The sequence below is a fragment of the Lepisma saccharinum genome, chromosome 21 (genome assembly GCF_977018435.1).
Source record: "Lepisma saccharinum chromosome 21, izLepSacc3.1, whole genome shotgun sequence".
NCBI lineage: Eukaryota > Metazoa > Arthropoda > Insecta > Zygentoma > Lepismatidae > Lepisma > Lepisma saccharinum.
The window spans coordinates 62,861,945-62,883,769 of record NC_139249.1 but is presented as its reverse complement, the minus strand read 5'-3'; the positions used below and the strand labels follow the sequence as shown (position 1 = coordinate 62,883,769).

At 37.6% G+C, this 21,825-nt stretch overlaps 1 protein-coding gene across 1 annotated transcript in view; it reads right to left on the bottom strand.

Moving 5' to 3' along the window:
* Positions 1-789: 789 nt before the first annotated feature.
* Positions 790-21,825, bottom strand: part of LOC146004348 (uncharacterized) — a 179,730-nt gene continuing 158,694 nt past the window's right edge. The window contains exons 2-5 of the mRNA XM_083143135.1: positions 16,060-16,173; positions 11,281-13,519; positions 9,181-9,399; positions 790-4,086 (exon numbers count right to left, since the gene is read on the bottom strand). Coding sequence (XP_082999261.1) covers positions 3,325-4,086; positions 9,181-9,399; positions 11,281-13,519; positions 16,060-16,163 — 3,324 coding nt within the window. The 5' untranslated portion in view covers positions 16,164-16,173 and the 3' untranslated portion in view covers positions 790-3,324. The remainder of the gene's footprint in view (positions 4,087-9,180; positions 9,400-11,280; positions 13,520-16,059; positions 16,174-21,825) is intronic.

The following is a 21,825-nucleotide window of genomic DNA, read 5'->3' as shown; positions in this document are numbered from 1 at the left end:
ATCACAGTTGCACAATGTTGTTTTCTTCAATTAAGTCTTGGCAATAGTATGTGGACCTAAGTTAGTCATATATGAGAAATTGATGGTACCTATAATTAAAATTATAATAGTTTTAGTCTTCAGGATGTGACTTTTCCAGTTTCTCATTAGTATCCATGGAGCATATTACGGTTGCACATTAAATGCAGTTCCAGCTCGTCTATATTAAATGCTCATTGATGAACAGAACAGAAAATTTATTGATAGATTTGCCCTTTCATATATGAATCATTTACACTTGTTTGTAGTACTCCAGTATAATTTAAGAATCATTTATTTTTGTATTCCTATTTGGAAGGATTAGAAACATGTCCAGTACATACTAAGTAATTTATTTAATTTATTCATTGGCATCGATCAGCCTTGTAAGGTGGGATTTATTGCTTTATAAATTGTATTTATGGCATAGAAAGTGATGATGTAACCTTAATAAAATGTTGTTCAGATTCGAGTTGCAATGTATGTGTATATACAGTCTTCCACCACCATATGTTCGTTAAAAGTAATTCGTCCTCATTCACATTACTTCATTAGCAGTATTTTCCTCTGACATGAATTCCACACTTGAGCTAAAAATGTATTGTTTTGAATCTACCAAGTACAGGAGGAAATTTTCAAGTAGTTAAATTGTGTAATATTATGACTTAATAATTATTATGTGAACACTGAACAATGTGTAAAAGTATTCCAGAATGTGAAGAGACCAGGAAGTAAATGAATTACACAAAAATAGATGTAAAACTTGTCTTTGTTTAAAATAAATTATATTACATAAATAAATATATATCTAGGAAGCGATTTCACATGGGAGAGGAACATTCGTGTGTGCACCCTCCGTTACATATTTATGCACTCGTTTTGTTTTTTGAAATAAATAAATCCACAACCACAGTTCATCTGTCCTCCTACAGAGAAACAGTTAAGGGTGACAAAAGTTTCTCTGTTACCTTGTTCGAGATAGGGTTCACAGAAATTAACCAAAGGGTCCTCCTTCCACGGCTTAACACGGCTATGAAATTGTATTCACAATTTCAGTTTACAAAATTGTCTTTGCTTTTAAATAATCACATAAAGCACAATTATTTTCTTTCTGATTAAATTATAAGGTAATTACACAATATCATAGACACATCGAAAGAGTATGTGGGAGAATAAGAAGCCTCCCTTTGGGATACATTTCCCCGAAGAAAAAAGGGCAATACAATAATTTTGCGCCATTTTCCTTACTCATATATTTTTGAAAATACTTTTAAGTAATTATGATACCAGCCGCTTAAAAGTATGCACCTTTGAACATAATTAATGATACCAAAAATTTATGTAACTCGGAAAGGAATGTACGTACAGATGTGCTGTTTGAAGGAAGAAGGACAGTAATAGTAGATATACTTGTAAGTGTAAAATCATATTGACAATCAGTTTAATATGTAACGTGTAATAAATAGTAAATATGAATGAGATTCATTCGATGAAACTAATGGAACTTAGTTTTAACAATAGAATGAATGGAAAAAGATTAGATTTGGACATGAGAATATTGCTGGATATACAATTCTGCTCAGTGGAATTTAATAACTTATATTTTGCATCACTGTGTTAGTTGGAAAGAAATATATAATATATATTGATTCCATAGCTCCAATGAAAGTGTATTGTTCAGTATAATTAAGGCATTTTCTTGAAAATGTCAGATACGAATGTGAAGTTACAAGTTTCTTAGACCAGTTTCGCATCCCAAAGTATGAGGATACCTAATATTTCAGGCTGAATAAATAATACATTTCTGAAGAAGTAAATTATAAGCTTTTGGAAAGAAACGCAAGCATTCACAAATTCTGTTGCAAATAAGTTATTTGAAGAATATTGCTTTCAGAAAATTAGGTGCCGTGGAAGGGAACTTTAATCAAGTTATGTGTTTGCGAATGGTGTATGATTAATGAAACATGTGAATTTGACTTCTAGTCCTTTTTCCTTTTCCAGACCCTTTATAATCTCCGCTGCCACGTGGAACAAGTATGAAGGCTCATTCCAAGTCGTATCAAGAGACGTGCACTCCCCTTCATGTCCACCGGGACACTTTGTCGCTATCGACTAATAATCTCTTCTCACAGCAGCAAAGGGTGAATGAACTAATGCCCGCTTTAGACGAAATTATTTTCCTTACCATTTTTCTTTGCCATGACCAAAATGCTACAGTGTAAAGTTAATTTTTTTAATCGCATTTCAGATATAATGGCATTTCACAAGGATATAATCGGTCCTATTTCCGTAGCATTTTTCTTAGCATAACCAATCAGAAGCGAGCTCTAGATCACGAGTGCAGATGTAATGAAGGCCAAGTTAGATGTAAACTTCATTTTACATTTTCAAAAGCTGATAACTATTCAACCGAGAGGAAAAACGTTCCCTATGAAAATGTTTTAGGTACAAACCAATGGCGCTGGTTAAATACATAATTTATAACGTATACAGTAGACGTATGGAATAAGATTTTAGTTGTTTTACTTGTAAACACCGTGCACTCGCCATTGATGGTGTAACTCGACGTGCCTTTCATGTTGTATATATTACACATTGTAATCGCAAAAGCTAACCGAAATGTTCCACGAAATGCTTCCTGCTATAAGATCTTTGGAAGCATTTGCATAGCATTTATGATAGCAAAAATGTTAAAGGAAATCCTTCCGTCTAAAGCGGGCTTAAATCGAAAGTAAATTATAAGGGATTGGAGAACGATTTCAATTTGTCCTAAAAGTTTCAATTGAAGAAGTTCTCACAATTTAAAGAAATGAGGGGTGATAATAAAGAGACCACATGAAGGAACTTATCCCGTATCTGCCCAGTGTCATGGCTTCCTCAAATAATTTACAGTACATCGGGATAGGTTTCCTGCAGCTACCACAAGAGCATTGTACTTCCATCGTCACTTGTTAAGGTACACAGTCACTCAAGTCAACTTCTTGGAGTTCCACAAATTACAATGCATTCACCGAACTCCAACAAAATATTTATGCTAAATTTGTTCGTTAAATGAGTTTAATTTAAATTTGTGAAAGGTTTCTGTAGCACTATACTGAGTTTTTGTTAGTTATAGCCGAATGTTTTTCGGATAAATAATGGTGTTCAAGGTTTAACCAACAGTTTGCACTCTTCGGATCATGATGAGAAAAACAGGACCATGATAGAGTTGGGAGCTGTTGTGTTTAGTCTGTCTTATACAAAAAATCATCCGATTGGATGGAAATCAGTCGAGATAATTTCATCATGCGCACACACTGCACAATGCTAAGGTAGTAAGCGTGGGTTGAAGCGCCCCATGTGTAAGATGAGGCCCGTGGGGTTGTGTCTGGTGTAGTAGAGGAACGGACGCTCGAATTTCAAGTTGTTGCTCAACTCAGGGACCCTCGCTTGTCGAGGTCTCAGGGCCAAGGGAAGGTCGGTGGAAGGCTCGTTCACCCACACGGAGGTCTCCAGCTCTTCCCAGTGCCTTAGAGGTCGTCCAGTGCGTTGCGGGAACGGGTACGTCTCCACGTGTCGCTCTCCCGTACCGTCATCGGCGCACGGAGCGAATTCGTTCATCTGGACGAAGTCTGAGAGGTAGAGGTCGTGTCTGCCGTTGATTCCTCCAAGGTCTGCTCTTTCTGGGGTCAGGAGGTCCCGGATACCCATCCTTCGAAGTGCCGCCGTCAGGTTGAACATGGAGCGGTGAGCAAATCTGGGGACCTGGATGTCCAGTCGACGCGGAACCATGCTGCGCAGGAGGCCCGACCACGCCTGCTTGGTGGACAGCCTGGTCTCCAGTCTCGAGAGGCCGTCGGAGTTGAAGTGACCCGGTTGGCCGGGGAGGACCAGGATAAGGCTGACCTCCTTGCCCTTGAACCGGATCTCGGCGGCGGTGGCGTCCAGCTGAGGGTCGTAGCCGGCCATGAACTCCCCGCGCCACACCACTGCTGGCACCAGCACCAGGCGCCTTTGCCGAATGTAGGGGAGCACCACGAAGTACATCTCGCCATCGCGGTCGTCCGTGGAAGCGTCATTGCAAACACCCTGCGAAGATAAGGGAAGCTGTTAAACGAATTTCTATTGAAATTCATCTTATTTTAACGAAATAATTATAACCTTGGCTATAGGTGGGTTTCATGTAACGCCAGGATGCGCACAGCTGTCATGTTTGCGACCAATTCTATTTGTCGTTTGCGAGGATTAGAATAACTGGCCTCAATCATGGCTGCTCAAAGCCAGAATCCAACAGTTTGTGACATAAGTGAAACACACCAATTCTTCCTTACCAAGTGTATTTTATATATGGTACATAAGTGTATGTAATATATGGTTTATTATAACAGATATGAACAGTAATTTAGTGTAAATGAGTGGATGAAGAGAGATAAAGAAAGTTGCACATAGACATAAGTAACACATGATATTGGATAGACCTCGACTTAAATATACAAGATTACATTCTAGAACTCACAATAAAGAATGGCCAAACAGGAAGTAATATGGTAAGTGTATCTTGACATAAACATGCTAACACCTAAAAGCTGGGGCTCCCCCACCCTCTAATCAATGAGTATCTGGAAATCATGAGATTTTTTGTATTCCATACAAACGTATTAGTAGTAAAGTATTATTTACTGCTTGTTATATTACTTTCGCTAACGAGGGTGAAGACAAAAGGCTTGAAACTGAATTTCCTATCACATCTACCCATATTCATATACGTGGTTATGATAGTCATTCAATTCCATAAACCACTATTATAAGAATGACGGTGCAAAAAATATATGTACATAATTTTCATTTTAATGTTATGTTAATAAATGCAATAGGAAGAAACGTACCAAACTCTTTGAGTAATCTGTTACGATATACGTACTGTACCTGACCCCAATATGGCCTACTTAAGGTTTGCGATTGGTTTTAGTGTTCTACAAAGTCAGAAAAGTAAAACTAGGGGCAAGATTCAAATGAGGGAACATTTATGGACGTTTGCTGAAAATTGGAACAGTTACAAATAATTACATGACTGCAATGAAGATTTTGTTAAAAAGTAACGTTTAGGCCATATTAGGTACATGCGTACCCAATATGGCCTAGTAATATATTTTCTTCTGTCACATAAAAAATGTAACAGAAATTGTAAAGAAAGTACCACAATGTTATTTTTATAGGTAGATAAGTATATTTATACACTTACGTTTTATTTACATAACGACATAATGAGATTTGCATAAAGAAATAACATTGTTTACAAACCAATAAATGAGGGAGTGACATGTCACAATTTGTTACCAGAATATCATGGGTTACACATCAATCTGTGCAAATGAAAGGTCCATTATCATCCTTAGTGAGTTCGACACACTCTACGTGAACATAAGAGTAAGAAATATCACTTTTGCCCATGTCTTTCACGATATATTCCTATGAATGCCGTATTGAGGCCACCTTACATGGTGATCTCTTTTCCTTTGTTATAAACATTACTTAACATTAAAGTCTAAACTAATTGCATTGTTGTAAAGTACAAATGATGGGCTTTTAAAACATGTGCTAGAAATATGAACACCTATCACTTGGAAGATGCAGTAAGTAATAACTTCCATATGCAATATTAGATAACGTAGAAAAGCAATCACGAGGTCCAGATATTTCGCTTGTTTGTTCTCAAGTTATTGCACGAGAGGTACAGTAAACAGGTTCAATCATGTCATTCGGACAGTCTAAATGACATACTAACGCCATCTGTTGAATTAAACTTGTAACTACTTGGAAACAGCAAATAGCCCATGTTGGATACTAGGCCATAATGGGTTCAGGTACCTTATATTATCTAAAGTTGAATATAGATTTGTATATAAACGTATCTTGACGCTTGAACAAGGAAGAAAATAATCCGTGCTTTTGCTTCTCAAATTATCTGAAGTTGAGAGAATATATTAAAAACAAAACAGTATTATTTGCAGTGGTCTACTATCAATACAAGTAGCCAGGTCTTCTGTAACACATTACACAGAAAATATGAGTCAAAGAAATTAGGAGGTATATGTTTAAAGTGCCACGTCATTTTATGGAGATGAACGTTAATACGTACTTTAGTATTATTTTATTTAGCTGCACAAGAATTGCAGAATTCAAAAAATATTGTGTATGGTAAATCTATAGTCCTAAAATGTTCCTAGCTCTAGTTTTATCTATGTTTGTGAATATGTATATGTGTAATTGATACAAGGTAACATTTCCACTACAATAAATGTAACAATCTCTGTAATTAACACTTTCCATGCCCTTTCACCAGGAGTCTACGGAATAAAGACATAAGTAAATTTTTAAAAAAAATATCTAAAATATTGACTGAAGATACACAGAAAACAGTTGGAAATAGAGGAAATCCTTAAATGGGTTAACAAATGAACAGGTAAATATGAATTTCTTCAATAATATAGAGGAGATATTGGTTATTTAGACAAGAAAAACGTCGGCACAAGTCTGCTCATTTTAGCTTCGTTCATACTGATTAAATAATATACAATATCTTGTTGTTCGCTATATCCCATAATCAAAATTTTTACAGTTTAGCAAACGATGTAAGGAAACCGAATTAGAATTAACATTGATAAAATGTTAGGTAAAAATAGTATTAGTATTCATATTTAGGTAAGGATACAATAAAATGGCATCCATAACGAAGATTAAGATTACAACAACTTTTGAAATAGCCACAAAGGTGTATCCAAAAACGTAATAAAATGTTGATCTCCCTGTTAAAATTTCTCACTCATTCCTTCAATATGTCTTGATAAGTACTTAAGGACGTATGTTCGTATTGCTTAAATATACTATATATACTTAAATATACTTGTATGTAGAGGTCATAAAACTTCAATGATACTTCAGCTACCATTACGCTTCAATGACGTGAGTGTATAGTATACTACGAAGCAACTTATTTGTGAATCCCCATATGTGTACCAGATTAACCTCTTAAGCTTATACAATTTTTCACTCAGTGTGTAAAATAGGCACGTAATGAATATGCCTATATTAAATGTTAAACAATATATGATATTTTATTTTAATGTGATGACAATTAAATCAGAAAATGTAGTCTTGAATGACGAAATTGTTCGTAAATTTTTGAGCGGTAGAACATTTAATTACGATAAAAAATTAAACTTAACTTAAAATTAATTATTAAGAGTCTGTAGTCATTGTGTGACAAAATTCGAATATATTTTTTGAGGTAAGGCACCCGTAAAGTTTCACTTTACTTTGTGCTGATATGCAAAGTAAGTGAAAAAACAGAACATCGAGCACAACAAACTCTCATCTCAAGATCATTTCTTTTACAACTTGTTGCCCACACGTTTATGCCCAAACTGGGAAAGCAATCCTCTGCTCTTAATAAACATTCCATCGTTGTTTACTCCTTATTACAGGTGAACCAAAGGTTGCCATTGTTAACTTTCTATGCCCTAGAATCTAGGGAAATTTACAAACCTCTAATAAGAGATGCATTTCTGAAATTAAAAGAAATAACTCCTGTGACTAATCAATAACGTGTACCAAATGGATATTTTGTAAAATTGCTGCAACTTTTTTCTAAACAAAGAATTACAAAACCGTTACACATGGGAACAAGGGTCCCAAAATTAGCCCATGGCTTATGATTGCTTAGAAAATGGTGCTTTTGCTCAAGAAAACATATTTATTCATGTTTATTCACGTTCTACAATTAATTACAGAAAATTGTTGGTCTCAAAGGTTTGATTGTTGACATGCATTACATACAGTAACGACGAATAGCCGACCTCTATGGAGGAGTGGTTAGCACAGTTCCTACGAGGGTCCCGTTTTTGAATCCCGGCCTGTGTATGGGAGTTATTTGTAAGTGTCTCTCCATCAATTTAATCATATTATCACTCATTCTCATCTTTGCGATTAGCCAAAAATGTCAGAAAAGCGAAGTTAAATCAGCCATTGGTCACCTTAGGAACTCGCTTCTGGACCACGGTAATGAACAAAAATAGGTGTCGTTGCTTTGACACAAAAAAACATTTTTACAATGTAACTACGTAATCAAATATATAATTAAATGAACTTTCAAAATATGTATAATATACGTGTATGAACATTCGTTAAATTCAAGGATGTACAAACAGACATTTCTTACTTATTTGAAAATAACAACGATGACTAATCTGCTCTCCCCAACACAATAACTTACATAAAATGGCTGCTGGCAGCCACAGACAGTTCGTTTTCTGCATGGTGCATCTGAGGGTCCCTGGGTATACTAATGCGATTTTCGTAAAGTGGGCCATCTTGGGAACACGGGCTATCTTTGGCTCACCTACCTTATTAGTTATTCTTCAAGAATTTTAAATATTAGTATTCATATATTTGTCAATATATCAGTACGAATACTTGAACTTCTTTATGAATATCTGTGATATCAGAAATGTCAACATTTTAATTCGTTTTTTTGGATATACAACTTTGTGGATATTTTAAATTTGTTCTAATCTTAATTTTAGTTATGTACGTACATGGTGCTTATGTTTGTGTGTGTGTTTTAACTACATAATCTTGAGTACTGGTAAAAGTTTGTAGTGAGGTAGCGGAATTGTTCAAGTACATTGACATTGTTAATTTATTATAACTTATGTGAGCATAAAATGAACTTAAACAACGGCAGCAACAACAACTACCAATTATTGTCACAACTTTTGTTTGCTATCCTTATTGTAACAATGTTATAATGGAACAGATTTAATTGACTTGTGAAATGTGATTAGGTAAATCATACTTTTCTCAAATTTTCAAGAATAGAAAAGATTGGGTTGGTGTTTTAAGTCCACTTTAAGCACAGTAAGGCTAATCGGGACTGGACCTACAGTTTAGAGTGAAATCCGAACCACTATATGTCTCTACCGGGTATTGAACCCAGGACTCCTTGATTACAAGGCAACGACGCTACCACTGCGCCATCGGAGAGGACTCAAGAATAGAAAAGAAAAAGTTCTGAAGTTTATTCTACGATTACTTCAATTCGAACATAAATTCTGTGTAATACATATTCCAAGTTGGAATTCTGCTTTGTAAGATTAATACTTTGAACGTGCAATGCTAACTAACCTCGAAGAAGTTGGTGCTAAGGGCCGACAAAGGCGGACGGAGCATAAGGTTAGCCCCTCGGAGGTATTCGGTGATCTTCGCCCTGGTCTGCATCTTGACGAGCTCATTGGTCCTTTGGCGAATGATGTCGGCAATGTCTTCGAAGTCTACCTCCTCCACGAGGCCATCGTAAAACGCTCTGGTACGGGCCTTGTAGAATTCAAGGACCTTCCCTTTACTCTGAAAGAGGACAAAGAAAATAATGCATTAAACAGAGCTATAACAATGTATTGGTAATGCATTGTAATAACAAGGAATATAAATATTAATTTAACAAAGAAATAGTATTTCATATGCAGTTTCTGATTGACAATTCTTATTTGTCAGTACTGAAACAACAGATCAGTAATCATGTTAACTTCGCGCTATATGCTTCATGCTTCTTTTTTTAATTAATACTTAGAGCAATAGTAAATTTCACATCTGTGTAATTACTTGTAGATTTAATTCTAAAATTGCAACTGAGTTTACCACAAATATTTATTTAACTAATGAGTTCTTCCTCTGTGTCAACAATTCATAATATCAAGCGTTGCACACTTCAGTCTGCAGCAGTTGCGTTCAGTTTCTCCGATCATAATTCCTCAATCCCAATATACACGTACGGTTAATGAATTATCCTGTTTAAATTTTTATCCCTGTTATAAGAGTTAACAAGTACAAAACAAAAATATAAGTTTTTCAACATTTTAAGAAAAACTGTAGTAAAATCGTCAGTTCCTTAATAAAGAAAATAAATTGGATTTGTTCAAAAGCAGAATTAGACAAAATCGTTTAAAATTTGAATTTTTTTAGATAAAATACAAGCATTCTAATTACAATATATTTGTAAGTGCTCTCATGAACTTCTATAACATTTAATCTTTTCTCTGGTATATGAAAACAACCTCGAATTTTTCATCTTAAGATGTAGTAACTTCAATTCGGTGACTTTGGAACAATCGATATGTGTGTGTGTTTAAGTATACAGGAAAAGAGGCTTGGGGACTACAGCCCGAGCCTCCATCAACAAAGGGGCGGGGTCTCCAACAGAAATGAGAGCTAGCTTTGAAAAGGGCCGCAAAATGAAAAAATAAACACTGGAATATGAAGTTTTCAGAAACAACTTAACGTCGTAGCACACTTGATCAAGAGTCATTATAAATTTTTGCATTATTTCTGGCCTGGATGGAACACATATATGTATTCTCCTAAAGCCTGTGGCGATAACATGAGATCTTGAGCCTCTTTGAAGAGGTTGCAACACATTTAAAATGGACTTAAAGTAAGTTAAGAAGTATCACATAATTTCCTCTTAATGCTAATTTGTTTCTTTGATATAAGAATATGTGAAAAACCTGTCACTATCTATGTCATTATTTCATAACGGCACTTAAAGTGATTGTCTTTCGATAAATGTTTCAACAGACGTCCGTTTTCCACTTACATTGGTGATTTTTCTGAGGTTATCCCAGATCTCATTTTCGTAAATATATGTTGATGCAGTGGTTTCTATCCCTTTTCTTTAGCAGAATACTCCTTAAATACTTCCTTTAATATTGGTAATCCTGGCTTGCTGACACATACAATATGCTCAGTAGGAATTGAAATGGTAACTTCTAGTTTTTGAGGTAAATACGTAATTGCATTGCTATTTCTGTAGTTTCACATAAATCTTAACGGATTTCGTGAAACCTGCCTTAATGAATAAACGGACATAATCTTTTAATATTTTTATTACACATGAATGCATATTTGTGCATGGGTGTGAGTGTCATGTGAATATTCTGCTAATTATTCAAATATGCAAGTTTATTAAAAGTGTTATATTTAATACTTGTCTGAATAATAGTAGCAATGGTTCTTTATTAGAATGCATTCTAAATTGAGCATTATCAATTGTTTAGTTTACCCTTTAAGGTCACTACTCTCTGTCCTAGGTTCGATCCTCTCCCACTATCAAGAACAAAATAATCACCTGCAGGTCAGACAAAATGTGCTGTTTCGAAACTTCGTCAAAGGATAATATGGAGCTAAGCTAAGATAGAGTGCTAACTGATACGTTTGTTTTTTTAAACTTACCTCATCAGCAAACAGCTCTCTGACGAATGCGGCTGCTTGAAGACCAGGACTACCGACCACAGAATCTGTTACGTTCATGTACACGAGATGGGGATTGAAGGTGACCATGTCGTCAAGGCGCAAGAGGTCGTTCATCTGACCGGAAGTGGCTCCTCTTGCTCCCAGGAACACCATTGCCAAGAGCGACGTCACAGCGAAGGGAGACAGCACCAGGCTCCTTTGGCTCAGGTCTCGAGTGACGTGAGCGTACAGGCGGAGAGCCAAGTCGTTGTTGAGATCAACGAAGCGACGCATGTCGGTGCCCAGACCGATGGTCGTCACTTCCAAACCAAGGTTCTCCTGAGGAGCTGCTTCGAAGCCAGCGTGGTTGGGGTTAGTGCTATAGTCGCCCAACTTGTTGCCTCCAGCGATCAGCTGCTGCAGGGGGATGGCCGACTTAGTCAGTTCACCTGGCGGTAGATCGTCTTCATTGTCTGCTACTTTAGTTGTTGGTTCATCTTCTTTCTGCTGCGCTGAGTCTGTAACAACTTCTTTTGTTTCCACCGAAGGAGCCTCTGTTGAAACTTTGCTGTTTACGTTTCCATCCATGCCAGCAATTGTAGAGCTATCTTCTGGAGTTGCGGAAGTTTTCATATTGTCTGCTTCGGTAGTCGGATGGGTGACCAATTCTATCACGTCATATTCTGTTGTTCTCGTGTCTTCTGATTGGCTCACGGGTTCTGTATTGGCAACTTTCAATTCGTCTGTGGGGTCTGTATTACTTGCCACATCTGTTATTCCTGCAGAGGTGGTCGGTGAATCAGAAGTGGTTTGAGACCTTTTGGTGCTGCTCTCCACGTGCAAATACTCAGTCGTCAGGGGTGACATGGCGTCCCGTTCTGTTGTAACAAGGTCTGCATCATCTGAGATTTCTGTATCTGTAACTTCTGAAGAATCACTCTGAGGGTCAATGACGCTTTGGTCTTTGTTTTGCAAGCCTTGTGCTTCTGTTAGTGGTCTGTCGTTTTGCATTTCTGTCGTCTCCGTGTTCATTTCCTTGTCATCTTCAACCACTTCACTGCCTGGCATTTCTGTTTTTACTACATCTTTAAGTTCTTCTTTCATTGGAAGAGAATCTCCTGGTTCTGTGGAATCGTTGAGTTCCACAACGGATGTTAGATCGTGGGTTACTTGGGACAAGACGTTAGAAACAGAGTCAGCTAACTCGTGCAATGGATCTCCTTCCTCGGTTGTGACGTCTTCCACCTCTGAATTTGTGGTGGTCATTTCCGTAGTGAAGGCCTCTTGCTGCTTTGTATGCGCTACAGTGACCAAGGGAATCATTGTCCAGGATGGTCTATTCGTTGATTCCATTTCTGTAGTGGTTTCCATCGGTCCCGACGTTGGATTGGTGAGCGTGGTGCCTTCTGTTGTCTCCATCTTTTCGGTTTGCTCTGTCGCTTCTGACTTCTGTACACTCGCTATGGTAGTGGTTGGAGCCGCCGTGGTTGTTGTTGTTGTCGTCGTTGTAGTGGTAGAAGTTGTTGTAGTTCTTCTTACTGGGTGTCTAGTTGTGATAGGCTTCCTTGACGGAGAAGCTCGAAGGGTTGTGGTTGTTCTTTTGAATGGTGATCCAGTTGTAGGAGGTCTTCTTGTATTTCTAATTGTTGTTGGAGCTCTGGTTGTAGGTCGTCTGGTGGTAGGTCTTCTGGTGGGAGGTCTTCTGGTGGTTGTTGTTGTGGAAGTAGAAGTCACTCTTGCTGTTGTGGTTGGTGCTTCGGTAGTGGTGGTGGTAGTAGTGGTAGTACTAGGTGATGCAGTACTAGTAGTAGTTTGCGATAGAGATGCATTCTTTCTGGATGCAAGTTCCCCTGCAAGAACGCTCTGGACATTGGCGACAACTTCTTGAACGTCAGGAGAAGCGGGTTCGAGAGTATGGAACACTTGATCACTTGGTTGAGGAGTGTGATAAAAATTTTCCGACGTTTCATGGAACACAGAAGCACTGTTGTCCAAATCCCCTGGAAATTTCATTCCCGTGTCGCTCGCTAGCAAGTTCTGAATCTCTTCCAGAGTCATTAGCCGTTTCACCAAATCACCGTCCTCGTTGAACGTGTAGAATTCGTATCTCTCGGGCATCTCTTCCATTGGATGATTTCCCTCCTCTTCTTGCTTTTCGGTTGATTCGTGCGCTGCGTCTCCAAAGATCTTCTTTGTCCCATTTCCTAAATCCATGATTACCGAAACCGATGTAACCACGCTGAAATAGAAGAAATATATTATTATCAACTTCGAAAGAAATATTACTAGGTAAACAAATTTTTTCCAGTATGCAATGTTCTCTTGAAACTTGTTCTCTCTACATTTCAGAGTAAATAATTGTAGTTTAGGTACAGGACAAAATGTACCAGTCCAAGGTACTCATATTATAAAATATAGATCAACCGCCTATCTATGTGAGATCATCTTTACAATATTGTTGACTTATAGGTAAAAATTAGAAGGTGTACTTGAAAACGAAACATTACAGAGACACGATGTTCTCGTCGGTTTGGAATGCAGACCTTACAAATTCCATTACTTGCCTCATCCGTGGAAAGGTACCAGCCTGACAGACGGATCTGAATCGACAGGTATTGGAATTTGTATAGCGAAGCAACCGAACCGATCTGAGAAGATCGGAGGAAATTTCGAGATCAGTTTTGGATTTGGTTTGAGTGAGACAACATCGTGGAAGAAAGAGCGCAGGTATGTACCTGGAGGACGGAGGCGTCACTCCGAACTTATAAAGGTCTGAGCCTATTTACACAACCTCTCGCTAGTCCCTTTTCTTTACCCTATACTTAGATCCCGATAATTAAATACTAAAATAACAAATAAGGGAAGGAGGAAGCAATATAATGAAATGTAAATTCTTACTCTCTTTTAAACTCTTACTCAAAAAGAATTGAGAGAGTAGAGACAAGAAAGGAAGTCGGTAGGGATGGAAAAGTTTGTATTGATCTTGCCCAGGATGGGGGAGGGGTGGTCATTCCTTGTCAAATCAACAAGGACCTGAACCTTACATTTTTTCATTCATTTGGAATTTAGTATCCTGGAAGAGCCACCTGAGGTAGGAAAATATGCAACTTTGCAGATCCATATCTTTTGTATTTCCGAAATTACAGTGTTGCAAACTGCAATTTTGACCATTTTTCCCAAAAAAAACAATTGAAGGTGGTGTAAATAAAAATTTAGTAGCCATTTTCTCAAAAACGGGTCGTTTAATTTTTTTCAAAAAAATACATGTCATACATACACTATTACTCAATAAGTATACAAAATTTAGAAATGGGAAGCCAATGGAATCCGGAGCTATGTTAGATTTAGGTTAGGTTAGAGTATGTATATATATGAGTTGGTGTTTTAAGTCCACTTTATGCACAGTAAGGCTAATCGGGACTGGACCTACAGTTTAAAGTGGGATCCGAACCACTATGTGCCTCCACCGGGTATCGAACCCGGGACCCCTTGATTACAAGGCGACGACGCTACCACTACGCCATCGGGGAGGCCAGGTTAGAGTAGGGTATGGTCGGTTAGGTAATGGATGATAACAGATTTTGATAGACAAATTCCTAATATTCAAAAGTATACGTCTAACAGAAAATTAACGTACATGAATATGATGTTTAAATTCGAGTTTATTACAAATACAGGGTGACCAAAAAGTTCGGTTCCATATGCAACTTCGTTAGTAGTGCACATAGCGAAAAACGAAAAAGGGAAAAGTTGGTGAAAGTAGGTGAGTTTCAATCTAAAATGCTTGAATTTTCAACGCAGCATGCACCGTTCACGATGCACACTGGTACGATCCTAATTGGTAACCAAAAATGCCACATGCTTGGCATTGCAATATCACACTTGGTTACTTAAGAATTGATGAAGTTAATTAAAGGCTACGAAAACAAGTAAAAGAACGTCAACATGTTCTAGACCACTAGAAAAGGCTAAACCAGTACCGTACACGGATCTCATCAAGGGGGGGGGGGGGGTTGAAAAACTGTTTATACAAATTCACATTACCAGTATTTTTTATAGTTTAATTACTACTATTATCACTACTAATTTTGCTGCAGTAACTACTAGGGTAGTTTCCTGAGCAGTTACTTGAACCCGTTTCCAACTGGAAATGTTGCAAATACAGTAAAACCTCACTAATCCAGACCCCGATAGGCCGGACTTCACTTAATCCGGACAGGCAAAAGGCAAAAGGAAGGGGAAAAAATAAAACAGCAGGAGAATGCAAGATTTTAAAGGCAGAGCCAGGTCCGTCGGGCACATCATCATAATATGGGTATGGCCTATGTACGTACTGCATTGTATGTACAGTATTGCTTTACATTTTACTGTACTGTATAGTGTCTTTAGGCCTATGCCTTTAAATACACCATAATAAACGTGTCTTGTTGCTATAAACGGAGTTTTAATGCACTTTCTACTGTTCTTTCAGGTTATTTCAGTTTATCAGGACTTTCGTTAAACCGGTCAATTTATACCCTCCCCATTAGTCCGGATTAACGAGGTTTTACTGTACCAAACTGAGTATTACCACCAGTAAACCGCGCTTGACATTTATATTAATTGTTGATTATAATGGACATGTGTACTGACGGTCTAATCAAAAACTTTGTACGTCCATGAATCAATAAGATAATACACTTGTGTTTCTTTTTCTGAAATATCAGTGGCTAATTTGACGCGAGAATTATAAGGAGTAAATTCAGAAATCTTGAACAATCGATATAATCAGTCACTCACCTCGACCCCAGCACTTTTCTCGATTCTTCGCTGTCCATGTCGGAGGCAGGGAAGCAGCTGCCCAGGGGGTTGTATAGCAGCAGGAGCAGCCAAAGCTGCAACATGGTGAATCGCCTGAAAAGATAGAGGGAAAATATTCAATGAATCTAGGGTAACCAGCGTCAGTCGTGTATACATATAAAGTAATTGTAACGTGGAATTAGCAACTAATATATCAAAATCTCTCTATATAGCCTATATAAATGGATGTATGTGTGTTTGTTCCGGGATAACTCTCGAACACCTGGAGCAATTTCAACCAAACTTGGTACACGTATCGCTTGAAATCTCGAAAGAAATACTGTGGGAGTAAGACACCTCTGGCACCCGTAGGGTTGGGGTGGGAAAGGGGTGACATGTAAAAACGACCGATATTAAATTCCGCACAAACAGACATCCGTGACTCTATGCAGTCCCGCACAAGGACAGTGTTTCTCGGGTTGTCTAACATTCAGGCTGATATAAGTTTGTGTTGCGAAAGCAACCGATATTAGTGTGGAATCCATAGTTTTCGGGGCCGCTAAGATGAATAGTGACACTCCCAATGCCGTTCAACTCCAAGTTCATTTTACATTATAGTTAGAATTCATTACTTTCCTGTCTAATAGAAGATTGGGATAAATAAATACCCGGGCAACGCCGGGCAATCAGCAAGTATTTTATAAATATGAGGGGGAAGGGGTGCTCAGGCATTGAGACACCGTTACCACAAGAGGGGAAATTTGTTTGAGTGCAGGAAAGACTGAATAAAATTTGAGGTGAAAATACAAAATAGAAATTTTATGAAATACTATCAAAATTTCTGGAAAATTTGAAGATATTTGACCCATATGCATTAGTTTTAAACTCATTTGAAATTTTTGAACACTTTACCCCTTCCTTTCATCAGGTAATTTATTATCAAAAAATGGTCTAGTATATTCAAAATTTCTAACGTCTCTAACTTTAAATTATTCCAATAACACCGCTACTGTGAAACCAATGTTAACTCTTGATGAAAACTATAGTATTTCTTATAACTTTTCACAGATTGTACGATATAATCTCCTTCTCATCACTTTCACCTTATTTTCATGCATTCAATCAATTTTAGAATTTTTGTAAATTGACGTTGTGTAAGAGTTAGTTGAGCTAATGATGATCATGATGTTGATGATGAATTTTTAAATTTTCCCGAGATGATGGGGATTTTTTAACTAGAAAAGAAATATTATGCTCAGTAGTTGTGACAACACTGCATTGAGGGTGTCCTGAGCTGCTGACAATGATACAGCTGTGGGATGCTTCGCGTTAAGTATCTTAGCTTGGGGATACAATGCAATCACTAGGAGCAAAACAACTAAAATGTAATCTCCACAGGAGGCTCTTCCTTTGGTGATAGAAGTCATCGACACTTCTGGATTGTAACAATCCCCACCAACGACCTTGTCCTAAAATAAAATCCCCCCAAAAGCTTTCCCGGGGGAAACAACAAAGAAAAACAATTATTTTTTATGTCAAATATACTTCACAGGAACAATATCGAAAACACACACAAAGATCGAAGAACACAGGTCACTGAACCAAGCAATTCCCAAGAACACAAAACTTAGTCCGACATGTTATTTCTCCATTTCTCATCGCCTTTCGTCAGCTACCGCAAAGAAAATAAATATAAAATATATAAATAAAAGACGTAATAGCATTTAGACGTACATTTTATATAGGAAACTATTATCTTCTTAATGTTTTGGTTAGCACATCGCGCTACGGCGCCAGGGGTCCCGGGTCCGTATCCTGGCCGGGGCATGGATGTTTGTGATTGTCCGTTCATCAATTTCACCATATCATCAACAGACGCGTCGCCTGATAATGTTCGCATGAGCACGTGAACACTCATGTATGTGTCATTAATTACGTACATATTAAATGTACACACACAGATACGTATATTTATACGGAAAAATGCTATGTTTGATGTACGAGTATATACACACAATTTACTCGGACACTACTTCTTTCACGTCTGAAAACTTTTTTAGATAGTTGGTAACACTGACTCCCACGGTGTTCCACTGAGGGCGTTGAACATAATTGCTGTGCGTGTTGCATAGAGCTGACAGCTAAGGGGCTGTTGGCCACTTTACCCCGAAGATGTTTACTTCGCTGTGCGAACACTGTTGCAAGCGACAATACTTCTTACATTCGGCACCAGAGTGCAGCATATACGAGGCATGTCTAGGGGGACTCGAAAAGGTCTGTGCTACATAGTTGCAAACTTTAGCGAGAATTCTCTAAACCTAGCCGATTTTAAGGTGGAGAGGGACAATTTCCCCATGCCTCTTCTTGTATTACTTCAAATATAGCGTGATTTTGGGGAGAAATTGTTGAAAATAAATTGAACTGTTATTCTCATTTTTTCAATTGAATATGACGTTACAAGGGAGAGGAGTAAATCTGCATTCAGTAAAAAAATATTATTGTGAACATTCGTATGCGAACCGCACGCGATGCCACTGATCATCACTCATCCTCATCTTTGCAAATTAGCCAAAAGTGGCACAAAAAGCAAAGTGAAATAAAGCAAATCAAGTTCGGACCTGAATCCTATAGAAAACCTATGGAATACCATTGGTCTTCGTGTAGCCAGACACGCCAGTCAAGGAATGTCCAGGAACTTCGTGAAAAGATTTCCGAATTATGGAATGAGATTACGCCCCAAGAATGCCAGAAATTGGTCCCCAGCATGAGAAAACGTGTGCAAATGTGCTTGAAACTTAAAGGTGGACCTATTGACTATTAAAATTTCACACTCCATTCATCTAATTTCAGGAGAAATGTTTGTTTCCAAGTATATTTTAAAAGTTCAGATTTAATGATTTTACAAATTGTCCCTTTAGTTTCATCTCTTAATTATAACTGCATTAATATGCCCTTACACTTTCTTGATCTTGATGTACCTTTCAATAACATTACATAATAATTCCAATTTTGTATTAAAGTGTTTCATGAAAAATAGTCGCATATGTACTTTTTCTGTTTGTATGAAAAACACATGAAAAGGTGGTCTTAAACTTTTGGTAGGGACTGTATGTCTTTACAGAGATTTTAGAGCTTTTCTATTAAAAACATACAAAAAAAAATAATTATGTCAAAACCTGATTGTTTTTCTAAACAGGAACGTAAGAAAAGTGTAGTGAATAAACCATACTGCTTCAAAGGGCCTCCCCGATGAGTCAACCTCCGTGGCAGAGTGGTTAGGACACACTGCGCTGCAATGCCAGAGGTCCCGGGTTCGACTCCCGGCTCGGACGTGGATGTTTGTGATTGTCTGTCCTGAAAAGTCCTGAACTAGAAATTTGAGTGAAAATGATATGAATGAATGAAAAAAAATCGTCGTTGCCTTGTAATCAAGGGGTCCCGGGTTCGATACTCGGTGGAGCCACATAGTGGTTCTGATACCACTTTAAACTGTAGATCAAGTCTCGATTAGCCTTACTGTGCATAAAGTGAACTTAAAACACCAAATGAACCAACCATACTGCTTCAACAGTACTGTTTGGCACAGTTTGTTGTAAGCCCACTTTATGCTCGCATAGGCTAATCCAGACTGGACCTGCAGTGTAAAGTATGATCCGAAACTTCATCTTGGGTACCTACAGAGTCAAGCTCAGAATTCCTTCAGTAGAAGGCGACTGTTTAAGCCCTACTCTATGAGAAAGGCCTGCTTCTCTAGTGGAACGTAACGGCATAATCAGGAACTTCTACGATTAGAAAATCGATAATCTCTCCGGACCCATGTCACTGGTAACACTTGTTTTATCAATTTCAATTAATTAAAATATGTTTTCTACATTTTTAGTACCTAGGTATAACTTGGAGACTAAAAGGGTTTAGTGGCCGCCTTTCGATCTAACCATCAAAGCTCTCGGGTTCGAGTCCTGGTCGCGGGATCGATGTTCTTTGGGGTTGTCCCTTTATCAATTTCATCTATCATCACTCATTCTCATCGTTCCGATTAGCCAAAGTTGGAAGAAAAGCGACGGTAAAAAATATAAAATACATTTTAGTATAATTTTAAGCTCCACTAATCGCGAACACATTGTTTATCTTGGTTCGAAAAGTGCACTCTTTGCTTTATTTAACTTATTCTCCCTGGGGATTGGTTTGCGAACTGCACAGGGCACCAAAGTTGAATATGGGGGAAGCGGTAATGTAATGTTGGGAATCAAGCATCGGAACAAGGCAAAGCCTGCCCTCGACCATGAAGTTCACGCAACTGATCAGAGATGGCGCAGTGTACGCAGCAGGAGAGCACAACGTGCGACAGCTGTGCTTCAGAAGAAACACTGCTTGGAAGAAAATAATATAAATGAAACTCTTTGGCGTCCTAAATCGCAATGCCTTAGTGCGTTTTAAAATTTCGGACTTAAGAGCAACTATTCCAAACTCCTATTTTGCTATTCAACTGTGAATTGGTGAGGTTTTAAAAGTTTCAAGTTATAGTATGTTGAGTATGTGCAAAGTAGGAGACATTGCAAATGCCAGAAAAATAGGATGGTATGCTACACAACTGTAGCTAGTCACAAATCAACACACTTTGTTCTCTTCTCACATCTTTCAGGATTCAATTGTCGTCTACAAAATTTAATACCGATTAACCATCTACTTTGTACCTTTACGTCATTTTAATACAATAAAAAATAGTAATTTTTACTATAATCTATGAACAAATAATTCATATTTTTAGTGAAATTTCATTCTCAGTGATGAGTGATTTAGTGTAGAGGGATATAGCCTAATAGTCTGTTCCAGTGACAAAGTTGAGTAGCAATAGCGACTTTTACCTGGTGAGCATGTGCAGCCCTGTACCACTTTATCGCGTTTACCGCTGCTAAACCAAATTTTTTCATCTATCTTTATGCATTTAGCTTTAATGTATGGAAGATTGCTTCTTATTAGGGAACGGATTGTAAGGTGCAACACCTTTCCAAAAATATAGCTGTTCTCATAGCGATCGTTTGAGATGTGTATTTTAGGACATGAAATCAAGTAAAATGAACACACTTTGTTCCAACTTTTTGCACCTTTTCGTAATATTAGCACATTTATACTCTTTTTAATCCGTCTTTGATGCTTCAGCATCTTGGCTTTATGTTACTGAACTCGTTCGATGAATTTAAGCATATCATGTCACCTGCTAATTTCGATGTAATAGGTATCACCGAATCGTGGCTAAAGCCCGGGATAAGTAATAACGTTGTGGAACTTCCTGGTTACGAAATAGTAAGGAAAGATCGAACTCGATGCAACAGGGGTGGAATCTGCTTTTATATCAAAGAAAATATTCGATGGAAAATAATAGAAATTGACAATTTTTTTCAACTAGACGAACAAATCGAAATATTAGTAGTCGAAATTTGTTGCAATAAAGAAAAAGTAGCTGTTGTGTTGGTGTACAGGCCGCCAAACATATCTTATACCACATTTAATAATTTGCACGATGTATTACAATTTACATTCGTAAACTACGACCATTATATTTGTATCGGCGATGTAAACGCAGATTTTTTAAAACCTAAAGAACCGGATACAAAATTACTGTCGGGTATAATTAAAGAACTAAACGGCATTCAAATTGTAAAAAAGTCAACGCGGAAAACTGCCACGTCGGAGTCCCTAATGGACGTTATAATCTGTTCTAAAAAGACAAAGGTTTTATACATAAATCAACAGTCATTGCCAGGT